The sequence below is a fragment of the Prorops nasuta genome, unplaced genomic scaffold (assembly GCF_024137725.1).
Source record: "Prorops nasuta isolate Cenicafe-Biocafe unplaced genomic scaffold, Cenicafe_Pnas_1.2 PNAS00065, whole genome shotgun sequence".
Taxonomy (NCBI): Eukaryota; Metazoa; Arthropoda; class Insecta; order Hymenoptera; family Bethylidae; genus Prorops; species Prorops nasuta.
Genome location: NW_027116862.1, coordinates 173,938 through 198,823, shown reverse-complemented (window position 1 = coordinate 198,823; position 24,886 = coordinate 173,938). Strand labels below are relative to the sequence as shown.

The 24,886-nt window shown below is 37.2% G+C and overlaps 3 protein-coding genes across 7 annotated transcripts in view; 1 reads left to right on the top strand and 2 right to left on the bottom strand.

Moving 5' to 3' along the window:
• The first annotated feature begins 2,576 nt into the window (after positions 1–2,576).
• Positions 2,577–7,529, top strand: LOC136784715 (chitinase-like protein Idgf4). The gene is made up of 6 exons (XM_066745585.1): positions 2,577–2,644; positions 3,694–3,823; positions 3,945–4,198; positions 4,307–4,610; positions 5,153–5,315; positions 5,597–7,529. The coding sequence occupies exons 2-6, from the start codon at positions 3,703–3,705 to the stop codon at positions 6,057–6,059; spliced, it is 1,305 nt and encodes a 434-aa protein (XP_066601682.1). The 5' UTR covers positions 2,577–2,644; positions 3,694–3,702; the 3' UTR covers positions 6,060–7,529.
• A 137-nt stretch (positions 7,530–7,666) lies between these two features.
• Positions 7,667–11,356, bottom strand: LOC136784716 (uncharacterized). Its single transcript, XM_066745586.1, has one exon. It carries the CDS (start codon positions 11,354–11,356, stop codon positions 10,742–10,744), a length of 615 nt encoding a protein of 204 aa, XP_066601683.1. The 3' UTR covers positions 7,667–10,741.
• A 60-nt stretch (positions 11,357–11,416) lies between these two features.
• Positions 11,417–24,886, bottom strand: part of Stacl (Stac-like) — a 60,643-nt gene continuing 47,173 nt past the window's right edge. For 3 of the 5 annotated variants that reach the window (XM_066745579.1, XM_066745580.1, XM_066745584.1), the window contains 5 exons: positions 23,939–24,097; positions 13,861–14,031; positions 12,607–12,856; positions 12,064–12,244; positions 11,417–11,563 (listed from right to left, as the gene is read on the bottom strand). In XM_066745579.1, the coding sequence (XP_066601676.1) occupies positions 11,417–11,563; positions 12,064–12,244; positions 12,607–12,856; positions 13,861–14,031; positions 23,939–24,097 (908 nt within the window). The remainder of the gene's footprint in view (positions 11,564–12,063; positions 12,245–12,606; positions 12,857–13,860; positions 14,032–23,938; positions 24,098–24,886) is intronic. The other 2 variants (XM_066745582.1, XM_066745583.1) reach the window with 2 other exon arrangements.

The window sequence follows — 24,886 nt, the reverse complement described above, 5'->3', positions numbered from 1 at the left end:
GTTAAATTTGTCTGACAAGTGGTCGAGGAGTATCGTGACAAATCTGTTTAGACGTTAAAATTTTTACCACATTGTACAAGAGTGACATGCATTGACGTACTCTAAACGAGGCAATTGAGAGTGACGCACTCTCGAAATTGCTGATGAGGTCACCCAGGAAGATGCTCCATAACGAAACTTGTGCCTCGTGTTATCCAGCAAAAGCTCAAATGAAAGATCCCTCCTTGTTCTATTTACATTTAATATTTTCCATAGAATTATACAAACTCCAGATAAACCAACAATTATAATGAATGATTCATCGAGTTTATTTGCATAATTTGTACAACCAACGGTATGGTTGCATAAAGCGAGCTATGGACAGAATTAAATCAATAGACCTGTAAAACGAGTAGTAGTAATAATAGTCTGCAAAATGACATATAATCATCGTATTGGAACAACAAAACGAGTCCAAATAACAGACTGATTGAATCGCTCGTTTGTTTAATTAATTTAAATCGAGTCTTACCAGGTTGGATATTGAAAAATTCCGGTTTAAAGTGGTGCAGTTTCTATTACACTTTGAATTATACCACTTTGATCCAGACTGTCAATATTTAATCTGTTAGGACACAGGCTTAAAGAATTAAATCGTTAAACCTGAAATATTGTAATAATAATAATAATAAAAATATGTGGGTGTGTGTGTGTGTGCGTCTATAAAATAATATAGAATCATCGTATTGGAAATTCAGAACGAGTCAAAACAACAAACAGAACGGCGCGTGTATGTACTTGATTTAAATAATCAAATCAAAATAAACTTATAAAAAACAATTAATTACAAAAAAATTATGAAATAACTATACACACAAAAATTGGAGAAAATGATTCCAAAAATTCAGTCTCTGTTATATTTAAAAATTACTAAAAAATATATTTAACGATTCAACGCTTAAAATTATAAACAAAAAATTGCAAAAAAATCAAATTTATATCTACAAAAATTGTTTAAATAAATTGACTGGTATTCGAATAAAAACAATGACAAAATAACCCAACGAGTGAAACCGAATCGGTGCAAGGTGTTGAATGACGAAATTCGTATAGAGCGGATTTTGCGCGTGACGAAATGAGCCAATTGGCACGTTCGAATGATCAGAATCGTTTGGATACGACCTGAATCCAAGATCGTCGTTGTTAAGTCCTTTGAAAGAGCGATAACTCTTTAATTCGTCGCACGTGACCTCGCGAAGAAGATGATCGAGCGCTCAAATTCAAATCTCGCGCCAAATCATTGTTAAAATTTCAAGCTGCGCGAGTTATTATCCGTCGTTGAAAAATTTACGGGGAGTGTTTGAAATTGCGGCTTGATTAAATTCGACTGGTTCGTTTTGATTGGAAAGCCACTCGCGTTAATGATTTATCGGTCAATTGATTTTCCGTTTGTTGGCGTCGCGCTAATCGATTGCTAAATGAGGCAATGATGAATCGGTCTAGGAGAGTGCACGCGGTGACTTTCCACGAAGAGAGTTCAACGATAGCGCGGGGAACCGTCAAAGAACAGTCGAGTTAATCGGGCAAATTAATGAGAGCGATGTTTCTCGAATACCACCCCCCCCCCCCTCTCGTGGAGCACATACGATATCACGAGCGAATTTGCAGGTCAGCTAGAGGAAAATGTTTGCAAAAAAATTGCAGTCTTTTTCTAACGCAATTATTTATTTCAGAAATAATTATAATAAACTGTGTAATAAAATTAGGAAATAATAATAATAGTAAAGTTGATTTTCTACTATTTTTTTATGATAGAACGATGGAAAGTGTTGGAAGTTGAATCGAAGAGGGGGGGGGGGGGATGTTTGATAGGAAGAAATATGCAAATTGGTAAATACGAGATTTTAAAAACGTTCTTGGAAAGAGATAAACCCTCCGAGATAATCGAGTTTTTGTGGGACATTAATCACGATTAGGAATCAATATCTGCGTGGCTCCTACAGTGGAACACAGTCTCTAAACATAAATCTCAGCGTTTGTCCTTGAAACGAAACTTTGCATTCAGGCAAGGACTACGCGGTTTATTCCAATCGTACACAATGTTATTCAATGGGAGCTTCGACTCAAATAGAAAATATAGTTACAAAGATAATTTGTAAATTTTATTGTTTATGTCTCCCCCCCCCCCCCTAGATTATTTTATCTGATTGCATTCTCGTGATTTATCAATTTGTATGAAAATTTAGAATATCGATACTCGTTACGTTATTAAAAATGAAAGGGACGGTAAGAGAATTATGCATTTATAGAAAATTAATAGTCTGTTTGCGAAGGAGAGCACTGCGTTTGAGAGGAATTTATTCCAGCAAATATGTATTTATTATTATTTGATTTGCTTCGACCAACTTCGTGGAACAGTTTGGAGAGTTTGTTTTGATCTCAAATTTTACCAAGCTAGTGCCCTTCGAGATTTTTCATGGTTGGTTCTGCCAATACATAGACAGTTTGTTGTCAATGCGTAATAAGCTTCTTCTGAGATCGGGCGATGGCGTCACTAAGACCTTTCACCCCCCCCCCCCCTCACCCCACTAACACGAAAAACCATCCTATCAAAGTCTTCAACAGTCGGTGCTAGACCGACAGTCGTCTTCTATCTTCGGAATCGGTAAGTCTTTACAATTTTGCTATACCCTTTCTTATTTATTTTTATTAAAAAATTAACAAAGTTTTGAGTAACCGCCCTGCGAACGTCAATTAAATTAACGAGAAACTCATTTTCAGCTTTTTCATGTTTATTTTTTAATAATTTTTTCATGTTTTGATTTATTAAATATTTTTTATTTTATTTTACTAATAGTATCAACTCTTTCTGCATTATACTGGAAAAATTCTATAATTTCTTTTCTTGTCCGATAACTTTATTGCTCGAAATTGATTAAAGTTTTTTGGATAATATTTTTATAGATTTATTAGATTTTGGGGTAATTTTTATTTTTTTCCTGTTTTTTATTAACAAATTCAGAGGATTTTCGTGAACGTCTATTCTAAGTTCACAAAACGATTCACTGTATTTCATTATATTCGCTTATATTTTTTATCAATTATCTCGTTTTAATTGACGAAACTTTTTAAATTTTATTTCAACAACAATATATGTTAATTAATTTCAAATCATTCGTTAAAAATCTATAATTCTTTACCTAACATCTTCGTTATTCAAAATTCATTAAAAGCATATTTACCAAGACATTTAATCTTCTAAACAAAGAGATTTCCAACGAGTTTGACTTTTTGCAAATTTCACTAAAAACTCTAGAAAGCTCCTGGAAAGCTTCCTATAATCATCTATTAAATTAACAAGAAATTGTAAAAATTCAATTTCAGCATACTCTGGTTCATTCTTTATCAATCGTCACTCGCTAATCGATTAAACTTTTAATTCCAATTCAGCAGCTCTCTTTCAATCAATTTTAACGTTTTACAATTCCTCGTCCTACAGCTTTATTGTATACGAGAGAGTTACGTTTCGTTTCATGCATAAAGCGTTCAAATTCTATAAGAAACGTATAAAACCAACTATATATATATATATATATAACACTATGTACTTTTCGCCTTATTCGAAACGTGGCTGAAATGGATGAAAAGTTTCTCACGGTTGAATAAATTGTTTGGCCAGCTAGAGGCATTTTTAGAAAAGTTTGATTTTTGCAGATTGCGACTATGAAGGTGTTAATTTTATCGGTTTTGGCGCTGCTGTGTGTCAAGGCAGTCATCTGCGTTGACCCTCACGAGCACAGCAAAGTCGTTTGCTACTGGAACTCAACGTCCTTCGAGCGTTTAGGTAAACATAGTAACGTTTAGTTCACTTTCTCTGAAATTATTCCTCTCATAACCCACTCCCCTTTTTTTAATAATTCTTTTTCGATCGACTATAATTTAATTTTCTTCTCACAATTATTCAGGACCAGGAAAATTCCAAGTAGATGACCTTCGTCCAGCCTTGAGCATCTGCACGCATTTAATTTATGGATACGCCGGTATAAATCCAACCAGCTTCGAGGCTACCCCTTTGAATCCAGCACTGGACACTGGAGCTGGCTACGCTTTCTACAGAATCGTTCCCCAACTCAAGAGAGCCTTTCCAGAACTTAAAGTCTACCTCAGCATCGGTGGAAATGCAGATCCTTACGAGGACACTCACAAGTACCTCACTTTGGTTAGTAATTTTTTGTTCATTAGTTTTGATTTAAAAAGAATTATCTATATATATATTAAATCATATTTATGGAGAGAAAAATATTAAAATTTAATCGGTATTTTTTAGACCGAGACTTCCGAGTCCAGAACAAGATTTATCAATTCTGTGACCAGTTTGTTGAACGACTACGAATTCGACGGTATTGATCTAGCCTGGCAATTCCCACCAGTCAAAGTAAAGAAGAACCGCAGCGCTTTGGGCAGCTTTTGGCAAGGCCTCAAAAAGACTTTTGGCTATGGCAAGTTCAAGGATGAGAAGGAGCAGGAGCACAGAGATGGTTTCACCATTTTGGTCAGAGACCTCAAGTCTCAACTCAGATCCAGACTAAAGTCTCTCACTGTCTCTGTTTTGCCTCACGTTAATGCTAGTGGTGAGCAGCGTTTTCTTTATATATTTTTTTGTATATTATTTCTTCTGCGTTATCCCCCCTATATTTTCTTCGATAGGAAAGTCTTTTGTATTCGTTTTAATAATTTTAAACTCAAATGTTAATTTTAAATTGTCAGTTTTTATTTGTTTATTATATTTTGGATTCAATATTGATCAACGGCCAGTAAAACGATTTTATAGATCCCTCTGGTTCGTTTTAACATACTCAATAGCTTACCTTACAGGATACTCGACCCCTGTGAATAATATCGAAAACAACATTTTATTTCCACGTCATTCACGGTCAATATTTGGAGAACGTGACAATCATTAGCCAGACCCTCTTTGCACGTTAGAGTAAACCAGTCGCGTGTCACGTGCTACAATTCAGCACTGTTGTATTGTTGTGACATTTTCATCGTTATGAACAATAACTGCTGAAGAATTAAAAAATTTATCCATGGTTCTATTTCATCTATAAACGCTATAAAAAATTGTTTGATAAACAATTTCTAAAAACATTATTTTTAATATTTATAACAGTTTACTATGACGCAAGATTGTTGTCACCTAACATCGATGCAGTGCATTTGTGGGCGTTCGATCAGAAAACACCAGAGAGGAACCCGAAAGAGGCAGATTTTCCAGCCCCGATATACGAGAGCTACGGAAGGGTTCCTCAGGATAACGTTGACGCTGCTGCGAGGTAAACAAAAATTCAGGATCAAATGTGTTTAGCCTCAGTCTTGTAGAAATTGTAAATTAAACGTTACTTTGGTTCGATGACGTTACATTAGTGCAACGATCAGATCGAAATAAATAACCGAATGAGGGAACCGGAAGTACCTGACGCTCTGGTTGGTTGCAAGGTTGTATAAAGAGAAAAAGAGAGAGAGAGAAAGAAAGAACAAGGATTTGTTCAACAGCAACAGTCTCATCGATGGTCCATCTGTGACGTTTCACTAAAATGTTATTATTATTATTCAGGTACTGGTTGGAGAACGGAGTACCGGGTGGGAAGATCGTGGTCGGAATTCCCACGTTCGCCAGAACCTGGAAGTTGACGTCCGAGAGCCAAATTTCCGGAGTTCCTCCACTCGTCGCGGAGGGTCCTGGCGTGGAAGGACCTCACACAGGCATTCAAGGACTGTTGTCCTTCACCGAGATCTGCTCAAGGTTAACCGAGAGCGCCGTTGGTCGCCTCAGGAGGGTCGGTGACCCGTCGAAAAAATATGGCAGCTACGCCTTCCAGTCCTACAACTCTGACACCGGTGCTGATGGAATTTGGGTCGGCTACGAGGACCCTGATGCAGCCGGAAACAAAGCTGCTTACGCGAAGGCGAAGAGTCTCGGTGGCGTCGCCATCATTGATTTGTCCTTGGACGACTTCCGGGGCACGTGCACCGGCGATAAATTCCCCATCCTCAAGGCTGCCAAATTCAAGCTTTAAAAGACTGTTTATTGTTTATGTACTCGATCATCCTTACAGACTCGTTAATCTCTATGAAATTCTCCAGTCGACTATCGAGACTTCCGTTTGTATAGTTCTTCTGTCGTTACTTGTAAGATTTACTGGTAACAGCGAGCGTTCGTCATCTATTTCAGTGCTGATAACATTCAGCAATGTATTTGATAAACGAGAAATTTCTTGTAGGGATACTATTCTTGGTGCAGTTTTTTTGAGTTTAAATAATAAACTATATACATATACAGAACTGATATATTTGTGAGAGGTCAGCTCAAATTTTGATTGAAAATAAAGTTTAACAGATTATTCGATCATGATAAGATTTATTTTTAAATATATAACTTTTAAAGTTAATACAACAATTTTACTACTTATAAGATTGTTTTACAAAAATTAACGAAAAATTGTATGTGATAGGTATAAAATTTATTCTTCGACATTCTGTTTATGGAAGTTATTTTAAAATTTGTGAAAATATAAAAATTATGAGATGTGTTCAATTTACAAGCATGTAACATGTTATTCCAAGAAATTTATTCATGAACCAAATAGATATTTTTTCGTATCGGCCGAGTTTATATTTTTTGTAAACGAAATGATATATGGAGTATTTACTTTCCAAACTCATAGTATTCATTATAAATTGTTATTGCTTCAGAGCGTCTATATTCATTTTTAACGTTTTAAGAAACCAAGTGAAATTGCTCGATTATCAAAGTTACACCGCATTTTATAATTCAATATTTTACCTCGATTTAGTCGATCCATTTAAAAATTAAGATAGATAGTTTCAATATATTCCACAAATAATCGTTGCTGAATTCCTTTGGTTTGACGAACGAAGGCAAAATAATCTCTGCGATTATTAAAGCTAATTTACATGGTGGTACATCATAAAATTTATCATTTAATAAAGATACGTTGATCTGTATACAAAATAAGAAGAAACTTTTCAACTATTGTCATATTAGTGCATGAGATGTTTATATGTACTATTTGAACTTTTCACAAAAATTGTATATTTTGTTACACTGAGTGTTTAAAATTTTAATGAAGAGTATAGATAAAAGCAAAGACAACAAAATCGAGCATATCAATGTATAAATATTTAAGTGAAAGATATTGAATATAAATAGAGTTTTTATTAAAATGTATGAACCGCAATAATATAATTTTTCCAATTGAGTATCCAGGCCATTGTGTTTCCGATAATAAGGCGTAATAATTTGGAAGGTAAGATGGTGGGTTTGCAAAAGTAGTTTGAAAATCCAGAATCTTTAGTATTTTCCGTTCGCACTTCAATAATAAATCTTCTCTTCCTTCGTAAGCATCCTTTGTGTCAGAAACTGGTCTTGTAAACGTCGATCAACGAAAAATTCAATATTATCATATTCGTGTACATTATTATTTGGTAATTGTCAAGTACAAATTTATTAAATGATTATAATTTTATTTCAGTATTATTATCTTTTTTTTAAATCCTATTATTTCTTGTCCCATAACTTCGTTACCCGAAATTCATTAAAAGCATGTTTAACAAGATATTTAATCCTCAAAACAAAAAGAGATTTTTGTGCCCTCAGTAGGCACCGTGCACGCGAAATACAACGATAGACAAATGGGAATGTTTTGCTTTATATGTACATCGAATGCATAGTGAAAAATTAAAAAAATTTAACGATAGACAAGGCTGTTGGCAAGTTTTTCACTGTGCTTTACATATATATAAATACACAGCGATATTTTCACTTCATTAACGTTTGATTTCGCGCACGGTGCCTGTAGGGATCGAGCTGTAATGTAATGGCATAAGAGATATTAAAAGGATAGAGGATTGAGGTAAAATATTTACGCAAGAATCATTTATTTATATAGATAATATATTTCGTGCAGTCTATTCGAATAAACACGATTGCTCGGGTGTGTACGAAAGGTTATTGTAAATGGACTAAACTGTATGTAGTAATATCAAACGCTAAGAGGTTATGGCACACGAGATTCAACATTCAAGTCCATCCGCTGCCATTTTTGCAAAAAACAAAGTAGGTACTTCTCCCGTTAGATTTTCTTTGGTCAACGAAATCAGTCGATTTTCTTTTAGTTTGTTTACTTTTAGTTCATCCATCAGGGGAAGAGAATTCTTTGATATCAAATATTTATCGGATTGCTTGGAACTTTTTCTAAACCTTTCTTCTCTTATCTCTCGTTAATTGGGTTTATAGGTTAGTTTGTGAATTTTTCTTGGCGTAAAGCATTTTGTCATTTGCGATGATTTTTAGGCATTCGTTTAATTTTAATACATTATTTAATAATAGAGTAGGAGTTTTTAATTGATTCGAGTAGTTTGGTTATACATTTAATTTAAGCTCGTAGCTTTGTACGGTTGCCTATACATTGATCACAATAGGTTGTATCGATTTTACTTTGAAGGATTGTATAATTTATAAGGACCCATAAAGCACACACTTGACTAAAAGTTGTCTTATAGACATCTTTTAGTCATCCAATTGACTAAAAGACGCCTAAAAAATGCCTTTAAGTTTCTAGGTGCTGTATGGGCAAGTCATTTTTTTTGGGAGGAAATAAATATTTATGAGATCAAAGAATTCCAGCTCGTGCAACAATTAATACAGGCGTCTATAAAAGTGAGGCTGGTCATATATATAACACACGGGTACATCTTGCTGCATATTTAATACTTAGAAAATACTGGGCATGGTAGTTGGAATAGTTTACAGGCTATGGTACAGTTAATAATTCGATATACACTTTAACAGGGAAAGGGTATTCGTAAATATAATTTCTCGTATATAATATAATGTAATATACAATATATAGCGTTACAACGTACGATAAACGTTAAGTTTTTATTTCTCTTTCCGAAGCTTAACACTATTCTTTTATTGGTTAGCTCGTTTCTCTCGTGTTCTCTCTCGCTTTTCCAATCCACGAGAAAAATTCCTTAGAAGGTCGCCTAAGGGGATTCACCGAGCTCGTCATTTTCTTATCCTATTCTCGTGTAGACCCTGAGAGCAAATAGGACAATGCAATCTCTTTGAATTTATCAGATCGATCTTTGTCACGAGGAAAACATTGCCATTGTCACAGATCGCCTAACATTCTCCTGCAAATCTTTGATCTCGGGGAACCCCGCCAATTTAAGTACGTAACAACTACGTAAAGATAACAGTAATCGGCATGTAGCTTTGGTTTTTGCGATACTCTTTCTCTTTCTCTCTAAATTTTAGAAAATATATATAAATTATAACGATTTAGTAGTGGTAGCACTACATACCGCTACTACTACCACTACTGCCATATATGTACTATTACTATACGATATAAATCGCTGTTGCTGTTGCCTCGTGTGGAACGTTCGATTATCCCAATCCTAACCTCAAAATTTCCCTAAGATCGCATCAATTTGTGTTTTAATTCCACACAAAGACCAAAGCTCCTCCTTCGACACAAGGATTTACAGTTTACTCTTCAGAAACAACAAAAACCTATAGAAAATAGCTCTTTTTGTATATGTATAGAACCTGCTATATATCAATATCAATTGTTTATTTCTTTGTCGACAACTAGTAAATCCTCGTATATCGTAAAATTCTTGTAAACGATGTGCTCGCAGTTTTTCGCGAGATAAAAGTAACAACGTATAGTTATATAGCATCGATGAAAAAAGTGAGGTTAGGATTTTCATAAATGCACTAGAGCATGGATTTATGCACAAAACGGAGTTTTAAACAAAGTGATGTTTAGCCATTTAAGCGTATATTAATAGTTGTTAAATAAATTGGATAGATCTCTATATATAACGCATGTTCTGCAGGATGCAAAGGTCATGTGAGTGGAAACAGAAAGGAAGAGCTCGAAGGAAAAGACTAGAAGGGTCAAGAAGAAAACAAAAAAGCGGGTATTCTTAAAGATTATACACTGACGAAGGGGGTGATGCCTAAAATATTATTTCCTGAATATCAACTTGTTAGAACACTAAAAATCAGGTGCTCTTGCTAGGTTGCATACTATATGCTTGCAGGTATGTTCTATATAATATTATACGAGTACAAAATAATTAGGTCAGCAGTATCTCGCCAAAGGTATATAAGCTCTAATATCTCTAAACTAACAAGTTCCGTCTGAAAACTAGCACCCTGGTCAAAGGGGGCTCAAGCTTCGCATTATTATTATTATCGTTATAAAAAATCTCGCCGTTCTCCCATAAATTGTTCATTCTCATCGTGTGGCAAATGGCGGATCATTAGTCTTCGTTTAGTACCGGATTTTAAAAGTAAATGGCAAATGCGTTTGAACGTGTAGAAAAACGAGTTGGACGAGTGACCTTGAACCGACCACAAAACAGTATCCTTCTCCTCTTCGTTATCGCTAAAATTCCTCCTCCAGTAGTCCCCACCGGTGGTTATCCCTCAAAAGAGACAAAAGGCAAAAATTGTCCGTTAAGCAGCTCGATTCTATTCCGAAAATTGCTCTCGCCAGTTAAACAGCTTTTCAAAGATCGCAATTAGAAGCGGAGGAGCACGGAAGTGGGGTGAGTCGTGTCAAGGTCACGCGTGGAGAAAAAAAGAGGAAAAAAGGCAGATACAGTTGGAAGGAAGGAAAGAAACGTAGGGCTGGTCCATTAGCATTGGACGAGCCTTTGTTTACATTACGGCACACCTGTCGACGTTGTACCTAGTATCTTGGTCCACATTGTTAATGCTAAATACCTTGAGCAGCCTTTCGGTGTCCTTGAAGCCATTCCTGACCCTCTGATGCTGCATGAGCATCATGCCTGCCTTCTTCCTCTTCCTCCTGCTCTGGGGTAGAGTGAGCTCGAGCATCTGCTCGAGTCTCAGGCGAATCGACCAACCGGTCTCAACGTCCGCTCGTTCGTCCTCGTCGAAGAGGTCCAAACTGGGTCGTTGAAGGACGAATCCTGGACCCACCAAGCCTTTCTGCTGCTGAAAACTGTCGTGGACCCTGACTGGCCGGGCCAGGGATGACCTTTTCCTCGCAGGGGTCAACTCTATTTGACCCCTGAACGCTTTGGCCAGATTCGATCTGTTCAGCAACTCCTGGTGGAACAGGTGCTTCAACTGTTCGTCCTTGATCGAAAGACTCGACACTTCCGGCAAGCTGTTCCTCGCGTTCTTCAACCTCACTGGGTCCTGATTGTTGTTGTTGTTGTTGCAGATGCTGTTGACATTGGTACCAGTGTTCAAGGTCGAGTGGTAGCAGTGATCGGTACACTGAAGGCAATCGTAGTAGGTCTCCATTGGTCGTCGACGCTCGCTCGACGAGAACTTCCGGCGGAAGTTGCGTTGGTGTAGCGTTTGTCACACCTCCTGCAGGAATTTTAAAGGACACAGGGTCTCCTTGTACAAAACGTCGCCCTCCTTGCCGATGTGGTCTGCCGAACGAACGTCAGCTGCGCAACGTACCATCGCCACACCGTCCACCTCCTCGCCTACTTGAATCACGATCTGCAAAATTTATTTTAATCGCTCGTTAAGGATTTGCCTGACACTTGTAATATCTTTGTCAAGTTTTCTTTATTCTCGTTTGAGTGGATTACTTCATTTTTTCATTAATACTATTTTTCTCCATACAGAGTACAAATTGTTTTCACGAGGCAAAGAAAAAAATTGTGAACTATCGTTCGTCGTGTAATTTGGAACGTTACAGAAGCGATTGTTCAGGAAAGTTCTGGCCAAACTACGATAGTTTGCAGGGTAGCTGGTTAAACGACTAATTGTAATTAATTATCTTCACCCATCGCTATTAATATAGGTTTGAAATATTAATTAGGATTAATTATGAAGTAACGTTCAGGTATAGTATAGTACAGAGGTGGCTGTATCGATTCAGTAATTATGGTTTATTATTTTATAAGCATCAATGTTAGAGATCCATCAGATTCCCACGTGCTAATACTGAATTGTTCATTTCAGTTGGAGGGTTTCATCGGTTTATGATATAGTACCTGGTCCCGTAGCAATGTAGTCTCGGCCAATTGCAGATTCCTCGTTACTTGGAGGGTTTTCTGACCGGATTCCACGCGCATCACGTAAGCACTAGGAAAATATCCAGTTCTACCCCCAAGACATTTACCCTTCCACCAATCCTTCTCGGATTTATCGATTACCGTCACCTTGTAACCAGCTCTGAAACACCAAAATTTACCAATGTCGATCAAACTTGTATTTCCATTCAAATAATTCTACATGTTCCGAGAGTTTAATAACTTTTGAACTAATCAGAACGATAGATTACTAATTTAACACTGGATTCACTGAAAGAGACCTTGAACTTTAATAAGAAAAAAACAAAATTTGGTCGATACCTTATATCGTTCTTAAATCCTTATAAGGATGATAATAATTAAATCAATTTCACAAAGAATTAATTAATATTTGTAGAAATTTGATAATATCAGGTAAGTGGATAGAAATTGTATAATAGTGTGTAATGTGGCATTTAAATCAAATTTGAATTGTAATTTTATCCAGCAGGTGTTTCCACTCACTTGAGGTCCAGTTCATCTCTGTGTCTGGCTTCGAAATTGTACAACACCACGTAGAGGTTATTGGGTGGCAATACCCTTTTCCCAGGAGGATTCAAATGATTCTGATTGTTGGTGTGCGGTGATGGACAAGGGGAGGTGCTGGCTGACGAGTATGATTTCTCATTTTCATCTGGCAATTCCATGCTGGACATCCTGATGGCTCCCCTCGTATGCTTGTGAACACTGTGACCTTGGTTAGGACTGCAGGGTGCTGAATCAAAGCAGATTATTTGAATCCCTGTAACTCATATTTTTCCAAATAGCAGGATAAATCCATAATCCATTCTTGGAAGTTTTATTGCTCAATGGAGATTGACTAAAGTCAAAATATCGTATAAAGAAAATTTTAAAAGGGTCCATTCCTAATGACTTTAAAAATTTCCATAAAACTAACAATGTTCAATAATGTATTTTATATTCATTAATGAAACTTTTGTAAAAATTCTTATCCCACTTTATCAATTATCTATACCAAGAATGCAAATGGAAATCGAGCTATATGGAATTATTATATCTAGAATTACTATACTAGCCAAAAAACTCTTCTTCACCGATCAATTTTTAAAAATTGCTCGTATTTGAAATCCGCAAGATTCCAACAGTGATTCTCACGAATCTCCTCAATTTTATTACCAGTAATTTCTCGATACTGTGGAATACCTTGACGATACCACATTTTGCGGTGAATCAGAGTTTTGCAATGAGCGATTGATCAAACGATTAATTAGGAGGGACTCGCATACATACAAGTATCGCAACAACGATATCCTAGAACTCCTACACAGCACAGATTGCTTATTTACAAGGAAGGAACTCGAATCTACCGTTTACACTCGCTAGAATTTACAGCGATACACTTGACACAAGGATTACTCTAGACTTTGAGGAAAATCTAACTTGTAGGGACTCTGTGTATGTGTATATACAAATCTCGTTTTCTCGTGTGAATGTAATAACGTGATTCCAATGTATTTCCAAGTTTTACATCAACGATTATAAAACCTCATTGTCTTTATAAATTAGATCCAAAATAGTAGATTGCAGTGCTAAAATGTTAATTTCCAAATCAGCACAAAGATCCATGTAAATGACCACGATTGTTAGTGTGGATTGGTGTAAATTAAGAGTGTGAAATGAGTGAATCGAATGGTGCGTTGTATTGGGTAAATGTGTATATATATATATATGTACTGTTAGTGTTAGGGGAGTACTTACATAGCCTGTTGATGCTACCACTGTCGGAGTGTCTTGGTGGCGAGTCTCGATGGGTGGAATAATAATCTCGTGGGCGGTGTCGCACGTGGGCAGATCCTTCCGGCGAATCCAAGCTGAGACTCTTCATCCTCAGGCTTAACATCTCTCGTCTACGTTGTGGACTGTGTGGCGCTTTACGTGCCACCATTCATCGATCACTCACTGATTTCTCAGCTAGTCGACGCTGATGCTTATAGTGTTACATATCCAACCAATGGCAGTTCACCCTGACTCTGTGCTACCCCAACCCACCCCAATTTTCTCACCCCTTTGAGTTCAAGTATTTATTTTATATATAACAATTCCAAACTGCGTATCGAACGACACGCTGAATATTTTTGTACACGTTGCTTATCCTCGAATGTGCGTTTATATTTTTCTTGAAATTGCAAAAATTGGTAATGATGTAAGGTGAGGGTGTGGAGGGATGATAGTGTGGATTGAGTGTGTCTATATAGTTGGATGAAGAAAGTTTTGGAATTACAGAGGAATTCGTCGAAGGGATGTGTGTTGAAAGGACTGAGTGTGATTTCTTGTTTTACTAAGGGGTAGTGATATGAGAAAGGGGGAGGGGGGAGTTGCATCTATGGTCGAATCTAGTCGATTTGGCTTCTGGCTCACGTTCGGTCCAGATCGTCGAGCATCAGCCAGAGTCTCGGTAAAGGTCCCATAGGCAGCCATCGTCCAATCTCCAATGTTCGTTGGTTGACTTTATTTCCGTAACATGATTACAGGGCTTTACATGGGTAATAGGCTAGAAGACCAGCGAGCTCTGTGATAAATAGATCCAAAGCCCCTCTCCCCCCATTCTTCCTGTGACCCATCCTAATACCTAACTATTATTTATAGCTCCCAGTCGACTTTCATCCAACTAAACTTATAAGTATATATTTCTTTGATATATAAATCATCGTTTATATATATATATATATATATATATATGGTATATTTTATCAAATTATATTCATTACGAAAAATTAACACGAGGGAAAATAATTTTTACAATTTTTTAAATCCTGCCATTCGTTGGAGATTTATTGTAAAATTGCTGTTAACATCAACGTCGACTGAAAATATTTATCCATGCAACGATATATTTAATTGACACTATATAGGTATATACAGACGACACATATTTAACACAGAAATTTGTCAATTCTTAAAAAAATTAATGAATCTTCAACGATGGATCTCGTTGCTTTTATGAAATTATAACTGGTATTTTTTTTTTAAGAACTGGTCAAATTTTATTATAGCTCCAGAGAAAATTTGTAGAGAAGCGGAAACCGGAAGTCACGGGACACGACTCGCGCGAGAAAGTATATAAGATAGTGGGATATGTGGAGATTTGCAGATTTAATTTTATTTACAATATGTATACGTGTATTATGCGAATATTTGTGTGTGCACGTGTTGTTTCTGTTATACGTGTGCGTAGCATGCGATATACGTTATACATGCGACTTGAGTTTTCACCTATTAAACAATTAATCAATCTTCACAAAAATTCCTAATAATGTATTTTTCTCCAACCATCTCTCTCTCTCTCTCTCTCTCTTGTTTTCAACAATAATAATTTCTTGTCACAATTCCTTATCACTTTTCAAATTCAGTATATATAGCAACTGTGAATTTTATTTAATTATAAGTATTCTCCATTTTAATTGTTCCTATAATTGTCACATTTATTACATTTATATACATAACATATTATTAGTTCGTTTGCTTAACATTTAGCATAAGCTAAGCTTGAAGCTCGTGTTATCCAATAAGCATTTATCGACACACCATAATCTTACAATAAATTTTTAACACAAAATTCTTGGAATATAATGCACTGTGACCCTTTTGACCTTTAAGGTGAAAAGTTTGCGGTTTCTTAATAAAAAATAACATTTATTTGTTTAAGATAAGAGGAAAGTTAAATTATTCAAATTTAAAGAAATAAAATTAACAAAATCGAATAGTTACCACACAAACTCGTTTTCATCTCGAAGAAAAGCGAAATATTTGAAAATTGACTGATACGTGTATCAATCAATTATTTAGATTAAATATAATCCATCATTGTTCAGTAATTTATTTTAATATCGTTTCACGAATGTTCTGATTTTTCAAATGGGAACGAACGATTTTAAACTATTGCAATAATGCAATAAGTATGCAACACGAATTGCTTTTTCGATGATTCATCAAATCATTTTTCACACGATTATTACAATTTACGTTAGGGCTAACGGTGGTTTGGCTCGAAAATCAAGACGAAGCTGACTAATGAGAAGCTGAAATGCTTCTTAGAAATGGATTGCTGTCACCTCGGGTTTCAAGTGCACTTCGACAGCAAGGAGCCTTTGGCTAATTGTCTTAATGAGCATGAGAAGGCGTATGCGAGACTCATTAGATTATCGACACAATTTCCTCGAAATTGATACACTAACTCAATCACACGATTCTTCTTCTCAGCTATTTCCTGTGTAGCTTCTGTCAGCTATATATATATATATATATAACATCTTCCTCCATTTACTTCCATTATTCTTCGTAGCTAGATGCATATAATTAATACTATATATGGACACACAATGCATCTTCATTTATTCATTCTGCAAGAAAAAGTAATATTTATTTAAAATAATCAAAAATATTTTCAGTCACACTCATTGTTCATTATTTCTCAATTGATTTATACTTCTCAAAACACTATTCAATAATTTTCCACAGTTCCACATAACACGACTCTCTGTTCGTAATCCATCAGAATATTAACACCAGTTTATCTCTTTTTTTTTCATTCAAAATTCCTTGAATTAATATTTCCCACATTTTGCAAATGTTTCCAGAGCTTATCCTTTATTGATAAATTTCTTTCCATTCGCAAGTGGCTATAATATCAAGCGATCAGGGATAGATCGGTTTCATAATCGTGAACTATTTAAGTTGCTTGATGGCTTTCATCATGGTTGCTCGTGTTTACATCAAGTAAATAGGCTCGTATCGATTTTCCAGGGGAAAATTGTAGCTGTTGCTGCGGTACGTCGCGCATGGACGAGGATCTGCATGGGTCGTTGGATAATGATACGCGAATTGCATTAAAATTCGTCGCCACGTGGGAATCCCATTCTGATCGAATCGAGGAATGCCAAATTTTACAAAATCAAAAATCAGCTCGTCGTGACAATTGCAAATCTGTTCCGAATGAAGGGAGCAAATTATTATTATTTTCTCTCGATAAAAATATCTGAAAATTCTTCTATACATGTATGTATTAGTGTTAGTAATAATTATACAACTGTATGCGAGGAATGATTTCTTGTATATATATATATATATATAGTTGGTGATATCAGTGTTGACTCGCTCAACGATAGTAATTCCCTCGGAGGGCCATTAAATGGACCTTCATTACTGCCAATATGGCCAGCTATGCCAAATAGTCCCATTTTGATTTCTGCTAATGCAGAACATACACCATTAAACCTGTGAAAAGCCAACCATTTGGACAAATTCGAGAAATTATTCCACCTTTTATTTCCTTTGCTCTTTCGCTCTACAGAAATGTACATTTTGTAAGGTTTGTTTAATTAATCAAAATTTTATCTTGATTTTAATTTAGCTTTTGTGACCTTGAATTTTTATCAGGGTTTGTCTATAGGACCATGATTCCAGCACAGATTTTGTTGATTGGTTATAAGTTTCGATTCTGCAGTGAATTGCTTTGAGAGAAAATGGAGAAACTAATTTTGGCTGTTGAAGTGCTGGCAAATAAAGATAAGAATTTTAGCTGTATCACTTTGGTCCAACAGTTTTATAGATCGTTCTATAGATCTTTCCTCAAAGTGTGGGATGCATTGTGGTAGCCTTGAGAATTTTATCAGTCGAGCTTTCTTTTTCCTTGGGAGAATATAGTGAGCAAATATATATATATATATATATATATATATATATATATATATAGACGTGATATTAAAGTATATTAATTTCGTCAAGTATTTTTATAGATCATTCTGGATCCTCCTTAAATGGCACAAATTTAGTTTTAAATTAAAGATTATGAATAGAGAAAAAATTTTATTTTCGATAAGATTTAACGGAGCTCTTAGGAATAAACGAAGAAAAGATTTTCGACTTGAGAATTTTATCAATCTTTGGAAGAAAGTAAAGAAAAGATTTTCAATTGCAGAAGCCTTGAGAATTTTATCAGACAAGCTTCTCTTTTCCTGAAAGGATACATCGAGCAAATATAGACAAGATTTTCAGCTGTATCAATTTCCCCAAACAGTTTTATAGATCATTCTGGATCCTTCCCAAGTGGGTTATACGAGGATACAAGAAAGAACTCAACTTCAATCGTCGTGCTTTCGAATAACGTCCGATTTCTCTCTCTCTCTCTCTGAAGATTTAACAAAAGAAATAAAAGATTTTGAATTTTATCAATTTCCCCATTTCATTCGATCACTCCTGATCCTTTCCTGCGAGAACACATAGATATCCAACCGTCCTATGTGCCAATAATGCTCCATTTGCTTTCTACAAATACACACGAGAGAACGTAAATAAGACTCGGATTTTTACAAACATTTATTCTTTTCCAAATTTTCTCTGGAAAGCACACAAAATTCGAGCTTTATCATATATCAACGTCAATTTCCAACGAGCTTTCGGATTACATTAACATTTGTTTCTCTATTTATATCATTGAGACAATTTTCATTTTAAAATGATAATAAGGCAAAGACGATTAAGATTTTTACAAACATTAATTTTTTTCTCGAATAACCACAAATTTAAACTTTATCGTCAATTCCCCACGAGCTCCATCAAACCACATAAACCACTAAAAAACAATTATTCCTCTATTTTTAGCGTTATAAATTTTTCTATCTAAAAATAATAATAACCATCAAAGAGTTCGCTCCATGTCAAAAAGACCACGCGAGGTTCTTACGAATTCGGCGTTTTTTTTTCATCAAACACGTTCGACCGATTTTCGCGGGGGAGTAGAGTGAAGAACCGGTGGAAAAAGGCCGGACTTCCTGTCGTTCAAGCCGCTTCAAAGCTCACTTCCGTTCACTCGCAGTGATCCGTGGTGTGAGTAGGCAAGTGCATCGGTGTAGGTGTGCGCGAATCGGTGTGAATCTTCCAGGCGGATGAATCTTCCTGCGTGCGTTATCTGCACGTGGGCGAATCATCCACCCCCCCCCCCACCTCCACCCCCAAAGATTCTCCGGATATACCAGCCTTATGCTATATATCCCTCCCCCCCCCCCCCCTCCTCACTACTCTTGGCTCCAGCTCGCATCACTATTAGATGCAGTGCAATTGCACTTAACCCCCACCCCCTCTCCACTCCCTCACCTTCAATCCTTCCTCTATTTATTACGAAAATAACCCCTTTCTCTTATCAATGCGCTCCCTTCCCCCTCCACCCTACAAGCTCGTTCAAGCACACACTATCACGAACCCACACACACATATGCGTCCCCTTTCACGCACACTCATACACACCCCACACATTTATCCCACGAAACATACACTTTTCCGTATTTTTCTCATTTAGCATTCGTTGCGTTAAATAAACTCCACTTATTTGACAGAATAAATTCGAATAAACTTGAATCTCGTCTCGGATAAAGTTTTGCCTCCAGACGATTTTATTCCAATTATTATTTTAATAACGAGAACATCTCTCGAGTTAATTTTTCCTCCACTCAGTTTTTCCTCGCAGCCTTTTGAATTTTCCTATTTTATTTGGTACTTGATTTTCTTTGTATTATATATTAAACGAACATTTTATTCTTTTTTTTTAGGATTTTACTTGTTAATTATATCTGAGTTTATTATTTAAATTGTTTATTGCCGAATAGAAATTATTTCTCATCCATTCCACAAAATCATTTTACGATTTTCTTCATCCCCTGAATTAATTCTGGATTATTAGTTTTTAACCAAGTTGCCACGTTTCCTCAGAAACAACTCTGCAAAGGTGTCATAATTTTGTTTCACAATTGCCATTATTCATTTTCCCCCGAGCACTCGTTTGCACCCTTCGAGGCGTTTGTATTACGTAAGTCAAAGAAAAAACGCCGCGAGTTTTCGCGAAACTTTCAGCAAGTTTCATGCATTTTTATGCATTTCGCAAACATCCTTGCAGCCATCCATGCAGTTTCATGCAAATTGCACTCTCATCTATCAAGATTTATTCCACTTGGACATGTCGTTATACCGTAGTAAAATGTTGGATACACTTTGATGCACTCTCTCGTTGCTCGTGCAAAATTTATTATCCCCATCTCGCGAAACAACTAAATCTGTTAGAAAACGAGAACTCTTCCCCCTTTACCCACAGCAGGCTCTTCAAAAACTGCACGAAAATTCTCCAAGACAATAATTTTTCCATGCCAAACAATGCACCTTTACCCATTTACCCCATACTCTAAGTCAAAATTCCTCTTTTTTTCCCCCCAACCATCGAACGATTGCCAAACCACCCCCACTTAAAATCCAAACTATCCCAAAATTTCAAAAAAAAACCAGCATTAAAAATTCAATTTTTGCCGCAAACTCGATTGGATTTTTGGTTTTCTCGCTGGAATGACGCAGACCCTCGTGGTTTTCCGGTGAAATTGCAGGGCACGTGATGGTTTTTCCAGGGAGGAGGGGGTGGGGGGTGTTTCTGGTTTACCAAGGGCTTCCAAGGGTGGTTTGTTTTTATTGGACGTTTTAGCGTTGGCGTAGGACCGCAAAATTTCCATGATCGTTTGTGTGCGTGTGTGTGGTTGGTCGAGAAGTTATTCGTCGATGTCATCGCTTTTTGTTGACGCTGCGATCCCGTCGTAGGACAGGACGTTCCGAGGGGTACCTGGGTACTTCCGGGGTCAATAACACCAGTGGCTGACCAAAAGGACGCGTGCCAGTCGTCGATCCACCGCTGCCCCTTCTTCCTACGTATCAATTTATTTTCCACCTTTCTTTATCCTTTCTCAACATCTATATATATGCATATATGTCATTTTCTGCTTTTCCCAAATTTTCCCCCATTAAGCAGCGTCACTCTCAGCGTTAGTCTCTCTCTAACTCTCTCGCACACACGTCAAAATCCTTGTTACACTTTTCTCTCATTAATCTCGTTGCTAAGTTTCCTCGTTAATACGATTTTTCGTTAATTGGGTTATTATCAAATTCTTTAAATAGTTTCGATAGTGTTAAGAGAGATTTTTCCTGTTTTCGTTCGACACTCTTCGTCAAATTCCTGTTATTATTTTCTGGTTATCGTTAATACTGTTAGAATCATCGGGAATTTCTCGCTGTGCTCTTGCAGTGTTAGTATACAAATTTTTTCCTGATATCTGTGTTTTTTTTCATGCATGTAAATGAAACTATGATTGTTCATGATTTTGATTGGTAGCAGACATCGATGCTTCGAATTCGTGCCAGTGGAAAAGCGTGAAGGGTTGGTGATATATATTTTTTTTAGTGTGCAAATCTGTGATTTGATATCTTTATGCAGAGCTGCAACTCAACATCGAAGCGCAATAAGATGCTGGTGAGGCATGAGAAGCTAGAAAAAAAGTGATAAAATGACGAGTGGACGAGGGGAAAGGGAAGGGGAGGGGGGTGAGATTCGCAGGGAGCAATTAAAGGAATTTGAAAAATGGGGGGAGGGGAAGAACGAGGACATTGGAAACAGATAAGAGAGATATAGATAGATACAGGGGGTAGACAGGGGGGGGGGTAATATACCAAAATATAATAAAAGGGAGAAGAAAGTTTTCACAGAAAAAGATACACGAGTCGTGTCCCTGAATATTTTCTTAAGAATCATCTAAAATAAGTCTATAAGTGTTCGAAAATACTTTGAAAGTAGTGCAAACTTTAAATTTTGTCGACGAACGAACGAGTCGCACCCCCTGTCGAAAAAATCTGCTATGCCTGAGAAAAGTAATCATTTATTTCCCAAATTTTCTCTCCTTCTGCCAAATCTAAAATCATAAGTCCATCTATGTCAATAATTGCACGATTTACGTCGGAATAAATTTGCGAGGATAATCCAGCAACGATGCAGAGTTCGATTATTTTGTCACGTTTTAAGCCTCTCGTGTTCTTGGAATATCCTCGAAACGCACCGACGTCTATTCCGAGTAAAAGTGAACGTTTATCGTAGGTTTTCTCCACTTTCACTCGTCACTTCGATCCGGAAAAATTTATTCATGGCAATTTTACGACAGACCGTGCAACTCGAAGCGGGAAAATTGCCCGATACATGGTATATTATATATGTATATATACTCCGGTAGGAAAATTCACCCCATGAATATTAAAAAGCGTTCGTGCTGTTTCCTGCAAATACGTTAGAAAAATTATTGTCCCATTCGAGTGCTGGGCTATTAATTTGATCGACGGTTCAATATTATTCTAAAAAAGGTATTTACATTTTTACAAAAATCTACTTTTCAACACTACAAAAGTAACACGTTGAAATGGCACAAATTTACTCGGCAGATATTGAGAACGTCCTAGGAATATCCAGACGTACTCAGTAGACAGAATTCGTGCTCTTGTAAGAGTAACTGCCCATAAAACACCAAATGTCTTAAAGACATCTTTTAGGTGTCTTTTAGTCAATTGGATGACTAAAAGATGTCTATAGGACAACTTTTAGTCAAGTGTGCTATATGGGTGGAGTCTCGGTGATTTCCGGGACCTTTCGTAAGATTAACGAGAGCGAGGTGGGAGAATATCGCACGTAGGATAGGGAATTGTGGTAAAAGTGGGGGGAGGGGGGGGATACACGAGATAGCTTATCACGGTTCGATATTATTCTAAAAAAAGGTGTTTACATTTTTAAAAAAATCTAATTTTCAATACTACAAGAGTGACATGTTGAAATGGCACAAATTTACACGGTAGATACTGAGAACGTCCTAGGAATATCCAGACGTACTCAGCAGGCAAAATTCGTGCTTTTGTAAGAGTAACTGGAGCCTCGGTGATTTCCGGGATATTTCGTAAAATTAACGAGAGCAAGGTGGGAGAATATCGCACGTAGGACAAGGAATTGTGGTAAAGGAGGGAGGGGGTATACGAGATAGCTTATCACGGTTCGATACGAAGTTTTCTCGTAAATACGTCTCCCCGATGATCACCCTTGCAAAGTACAAAATATACCACGCATCATTTGGCATTTTCCCACGATCGTTCCTCGCGTTTTGTGCGACACACACGTATATACTATATATATATACATTACACATTGGCGTGAGTCAAACGTCACGCACGTGAGTTACACATTACGAAAACGAGGAGGAAGAAAGGTTTTTCTCCTGGGAAAATATTGAAAGTATCGCCCGAAATGCTCGACTGGACCAATAACGTACCTCGTTTCCGCTTTGGACATTTTTTCAACCCACCCCCCTTTCACTTCCTTATCGTTCCTCATTTCCATACACATCCAAATTCCCTCATCCTTCTCTCTTCGTCTCGCCTCGTTACTCTCGCAACTTCCATTCTTAAATCGACCCCCTTTTCTCCCCCCCCCCCATCCATCCTCCACCTTTCATCCAATTTATTCCTTCGACAACCCCCTCCCCCTCCACACGAACAATCCGATAAAATCGAAATCATTCGCAAAACAAAATCACCAGCTGCTTCCATTCCCACGTGCAATCACGTTTCAAACGAGTCGTGCCTGCTCGTAAAGGGATTGATGCAAAATATCTATAATCGCGATGGTGTAACGTAAGCAGGGAAAAAGGAAAACTGCGGAAAATACTGTGGGAAAAAGTCAAGAAATATATTATGCGTGGGTGAACAAGGCGAGCTTCGTCGTAAACCCTGAAGAGAGACGCGATCCCTCCCATGATAATTGAATGTTGTAAAATAGCAACGAGGAAGAAACGAGGTGGGAAAATAAAGGGGAAAATTGCAAAAAGCAAGGAGTGGAAACGACGTATTATCGGTCCTTTCGAGCACACAGAGGGGGTTGACTTTCGTTTTGAATTGGGGAGGGTTCTTTTTCTAGATCGGGGGGATTGAGCCTTACCAGAAGTGGACGAGGAACAGGGGTGGGAGGAGGCCCTCGTCGAAGAAGGCACTGCACCAGAGGGGGGATGATCCACTGTGGGGGGCGTGGGCGGTGAATTTGTCGAATTCCCCCGGATCTCCCCGGCCTGCTTCAGCACCTGGTATATGGCGTCCACGTCTGTGTCCACACCCCAGATTCGTCAAAAAAATAACCTTCGAAGCCACCCCTATCCAGCAACTTTGATATTTCTCCAGAAAAAATTCTAACGATTTACAAAATAATGTATTTTCTTTCTCTTCAAATAATACTACAGTCGATGTTAATTCCAGAATTTCTTTCAATTGATTTAACACACGAAAAATCAAAGTGGCTGGAAAGCTTCTTCCTGGATCCTTGGTTCCTTCCTGTTTGGACGGTGAGAAGTGGGGGTGGGAGTAGGCGTAGTTACTGGGTAGGGATGTTTAGACAGATTTTGTCGAGATAGAGAAATATGAGAATAGGAGGGGGGAGTCAGAGACCGGACAGTGACAGAGATAGCAAAATAGTGTGTGTGTGTGTGTGTGTGTGTGTGTGTGTGTGTGTGTGTTTGTGTGAAGAAGAGACAGAGAAATAAAGAAATAAAGAAGAGCGAGAAATAAAGCTGCGATGCAAATGAATCGAAAAATATTCTTTTTCTTCAAGGCGAAATCTGTTAAAGGTTTGTTGCTTTCCAGTTGATTATTAGCTATTACCATTTTTTATTGATGCAGCTCGAGCGTGACTTTCGCACTTGGCGCTCGAGACGATGAGAAAAAACGAGGCTGGTAATCAAACTTCGTGCACGGTTCCGTCTCTAGAGACGTTTTACATCGCTGGTTAATGGATCGATCGTTCCCCAAACCCTCCACTAGCTGATCTAATTTATTACACCACCACTTGGATGTCTACCATTAAAATGGCCAAAACCGATGCCACTACTTTCCTTCC